Raw genomic sequence first — 4558 nt, 5'->3', positions numbered from 1 at the left:
CAAAATCTTTAAGGACTATAAAATACTGCAAAATGCCTTTTAAATTTTTGTTACAGTATTCAGAAATAAGGGTCTGATAATGATAAAACTTTAATACTCCTTCAACATGTTCCACTATGTCACTATGATTTAGGATGTTTTTTATAAGAGACAACTTCTTTCCTCAATCAGAAATAAAAGAACAAACTATGGAAATACTAGGGGGAGTTAGTGCTCATAGGTGAATTAATTTCTGTCACTGTATTCATGTCTTCTGATTTTTTGTTTCTCTAAAGGGGTGTTAGAACATTTTAATACTAAAGGAATTATCCAGAGGGAAACAGAGGTTGAGACAGCAGATTTTTTTTTTTTTTTTTTGAGATTAGGCAATTCCCCCAGGAGTGTTCTGTATATAACAAAATAGGAATTGAGCACAGAGTTAGGTAATTGAGAAAGACTTTTTCAGATGGGCACTTGCAGTGGCTACTTAAATAAGATAATGGATGTGATTTGCAGTCTGTAAGCTTTCATGTAAACGTTAAGGAACATTATTTTAAAACAGTTTATCTGAGTAGGAAATGCTCGATGCTGGAGAATTATTTTTTAAATGCACTTTTTTATGTTTAGCCAAATGTCATTTAGGATTTTAATGAATCACTTAACAGCTTTAGCTGATCTCATTAAGCCCAGGACTGTTGAGACAGGCTGTGTTTGATGTGACCTGTTGTCTCCCTGAAAATCTTGGTAGCTATATTGGTAAACAACCAGCCATGGGAAGCCAGAACCATCGTTGTCCTTTTCTCATCCACACGTGTAGGACACATGAGTCCATCAATGAATTAAGTGAAACATGGCAAACTAGGCTAGGAAGCAAAATTAAATCTCACCCAGACATTAGCTCTATGCTAGCTCATGAGTTACTCCAAGGTGTGCTGGAACAAAAGCAAGGGCCCTCCAACTTGTCTGCAATAACAAACACTCCAAGTTACCATTGAAACACCAAAATAAGCAAATTATTTTTACTTGCCATTGTTGCTGAAGTTATTTTTTTAATTTTGCAATTTTCATGCAATATAGTTTGATGGTATTTAGATTCCTTCCCCTATCCATACCTCCCCCACTACCCCTGCATCTAATTTCATGCACTATTATTTGAGTATATCATTATATACTATATATGTATATGTAATATATAATATGGCCTATAGAGTCATGCAATGCCTGAGGAAATCAGAAGGGGGTGTCAGATGCCCTGGAACTGGAGTTACAGATTTATTTATTATCTATTATTTAAAGTAGAAGATAAATTCAAAAATGTGTTCTGATGCCTCCTCCTGAAACACAAATGGTATTATCAAGAAAATGATATCAACATTTTTATACAAAAACTTGCCTACATTTTTATACAAAGTCTTGCCTACAATTCTTGCAAGATTTTCAGTGACTCTCTCAGATCACCTACTTCATCAACTTCTCTGAAGAAGGATTTTGCAGTAAGAGGCTCAGGAATTAACATGTTCTATATAAAGCAGTCATAGAGTACAGTCCCTTTCTTATATACAGCAAAGACTGGGTTAATGTGGGTTAAGTATAGAGGGAATAAATACCATTTCACTGCAATGACAATTTAAACTTATGAAGTTAATTGTGTATCTAAATTAACTCTTTGGCAGTTCTTTCAGAAATTTTCCTGTGGGATGGGAACACAAATTTAGTAGTGTTTATAATTTTAACTGAATTCTAGAATACTATCATAAAAGATCATTGTTATAAGGTCCTCCCCACTCCCCAACCCCCACCTGTTTAAGAAGCTTATGCTCTACCAACTGAACTAGCCAGGTGTTACCCACCGATTTCTGTAAGGTACATCCACAGATAGTAAAACTGAATGAAGCAAAAAAGAGAAAAAGCAAAATGTGTGTGTGTGTGTGTCCTACTGAGAGTTTTTTATATTAACACTCAAATTTCTTATATTCAAAATAATAAGAATTAACTTGCTAATAACTAAAGTTTTGAATACCAGTTACATGCAATGGAAATTAGCAATCATACTAGAACTCTGTAAGGTAGATATCAATTACCTTTCACACAAACAGTAACAGATTTTAAGAGACATTAAACCTGCAACTAAGATATTCAGGATCAATATGCAAACACTAAACAAAAACTATATATATAATCATAATGGAGATGTTTGGACTGACAAATAGCATTTAATTTTCTGGATAACTATTCTGGCATCTATGCTGACTTCCTTAATGAGAATGAACATTGTCAGTGATGGAATTCGAGTCGCAAATGTATTACTACACAGCCCTCCAATACATAAGTGAATATTTAGGAGTCATATAAGGTATAAACATTAATTGCTTTTCAAATATGAAAATACTTTAAAATTGGATTCTACTTTTTAAAAAATGATAGTGAATTTACTTGATTAAAACAAAAATAAATGGTATAACTGTATTACTAAAATCATTTCCTAAAAGTGGATTAAAAGTACAGCTTTCTTCTTCATCTGGCTCAGGAGGAAAAATCTCTCCCTTCACATTTTCAATTATCTCTCCAATCTGACCGAGGGAGAGGGAAAAGACCACAGAAAAATTAGTACGGGGATTCCTCAAAATATTAAAAATTGAACTTCCCTCTCATCCAGACATACTATTTCTGTGTGTTTACCCCAAAGGATGGAAGTTAGCTCAATGTAGAGTTGCAGGTCACAAACAGCAGTCACTTAGAGTCATGAATTGGAACATATTAACTGTGTGAGGCAATTTTAAGGTTCCCATTACCTTTTTTTTTTATCCTGAAAGTTTATGTGTACTTAATGATGCAAGAACACAAAATTTTCTGAAGTATTTTAATTTTCTTTAGAACACTCGGAGTTGAAATAGAACTGTTTAGGAGCACAAATTTTGGTCTACTCCCACAGTCTCTCACTTCTTCACCAATTCTAACATATATTTGAAAGATACTAAAGCTCTTGAAATTGTGCAGACTATAGTTATGATCCAGAAGCTCTTTCAGTTCAGTATTCCACCTAAAGAATATCTTGCTAAGTTATTCTGAATGAATCTAAGATTTTGTTTAATAACAAAGTTAAAGATTTACATTAACAATTATCAGAAAAAATATTGTTAGTATCAGGGAGGGATTATAATACTTAAAAGATATTTACTTTTAATTGCCAAAGATATTACTCCAAAATTTACATGCCTTAGATCCTATGTGACCAAATATGACATAATTGTCATAATATGTAAAACAATAACAATATTGTTTAATAAATGATTTGCAAAATAAAACTTCCATAATCTATATTTCTCAAAGAAATATGTCCTCTATGCATAATGTTTTAAATAAAGTAAGAAGGAATAAAGAGTAATGATAACTTGGAAGAACTCTTGATCTGACTGCACACACAGGTTCCTTCCACTGTACCTAGTTACAAATTTAAGACACTAAGGATACTATGGAGTTTCTAGAGGAAAAACGCAATCACGATAAAAAACTTGAACCCCATATTCAACCATGGGACTGAGAGATAAAGTTTTCCACTTTATCTCTTCAGAGACACTTCAACTGGGATGAGCCAACTTCAGGGATTCTCCAAGAACACTTGTGTCATAGGATGTTCAAACGTATTGCAAGTAATAATTCTGCTTTTGTAAAGTTTATAAGCACCTGAATCACACACATGGGGCAAACATCGTCCAATCCTTCATTTTGCAAATCTGATGGTGCTACAGAGACCATGTCTCCTAAAGGAGTTCACCGCAATGCACTGACCCTATCTTAAGGGACACACAATTTAGTTCTGACATGACATATCCCACTTCTCCCCGGCACTGTGCAGAGGATCAGAGTATCAGACTCATTTTGAATGCAGAGGGAAGCATGACAGAGGGTTTTAATTTCACAGAGTTCTGCATCTCTGCCCAGGAAGGGTGAAAGGATGCTCCTACATATAATTACAAGAACATGCAGAGATGGATTAGGTGCCCACAAGGAGGAGGGCACGAATTCCCCACTGACCTTTTTGGTGTTTAAAGGACTGAATGGAGCCTGAGTGGTGGACCATTTTCACTCTGCGTGTCGTGTTCCGGCAGGGTTAAGGAGATGTCCAAGAGCGAGGCGGAGGAACAGTAGCCAGACTTTTCAGATATTTTCCTGGCTCCAAGTAATCCCGAGCCTTCTAGCACATCGCAATTCGACACCTTCTTTAGCCAGCACTTAACTGGGGAAGGCTGTGCACCCGCCAGTTTCATCGTCATAGCAACGTGGGAGGGCAGTCCCACGGCCGGCTCCCCTCAGTGGCTACTTCTGTAATAACCCCACATCCAGGCTGTTTCCCAGTGCCGCAGTGAGGGTGGGTGTTGCAAGGGGTTTGCTGCATGTGGAGGGAAAGAATTTTCTTAAGGACAATACATAAATGCAAGCATTCCTCCAGCGCTGCCACTACTGGGCTCATTTTCAACCTTTGAGCATCCTTATCACATGCAGGCATTAGCATACATTTTCTAAAAGTTGGTCTGTAAATGCTGAACTTTTAAAGAAGGGTAAAGTTGATGTCTGTCCT

General features: G+C 36.0%; 1 protein-coding gene across 1 annotated transcript in view; it reads right to left on the bottom strand.

Moving 5' to 3' along the window:
• Ano3 (anoctamin 3) overlaps nt 1-4242 on the bottom strand; it is a 279126-nt gene extending 274884 nt beyond the window's left edge. Inside the window, exon 1 of the mRNA XM_008841730.1 lies at nt 4015-4242. Within this exon, the coding sequence (XP_008839952.1) occupies nt 4015-4060 (46 nt within the window). The 5' untranslated portion in view covers nt 4061-4242. The remainder of the gene's footprint in view (nt 1-4014) is intronic.
• Nucleotides 4243-4558: the final 316 nt, after the last annotated feature.

Source organism: Nannospalax galili, unplaced genomic scaffold (assembly GCF_000622305.1).
Source record: "Nannospalax galili isolate Female #2095 unplaced genomic scaffold, S.galili_v1.0 scaffold481, whole genome shotgun sequence".
Lineage (NCBI taxonomy): Eukaryota > Metazoa > Chordata > Mammalia > Rodentia > Spalacidae > Nannospalax > Nannospalax galili.
This window is presented reverse-complemented; position numbering and strand designations above follow the sequence as displayed.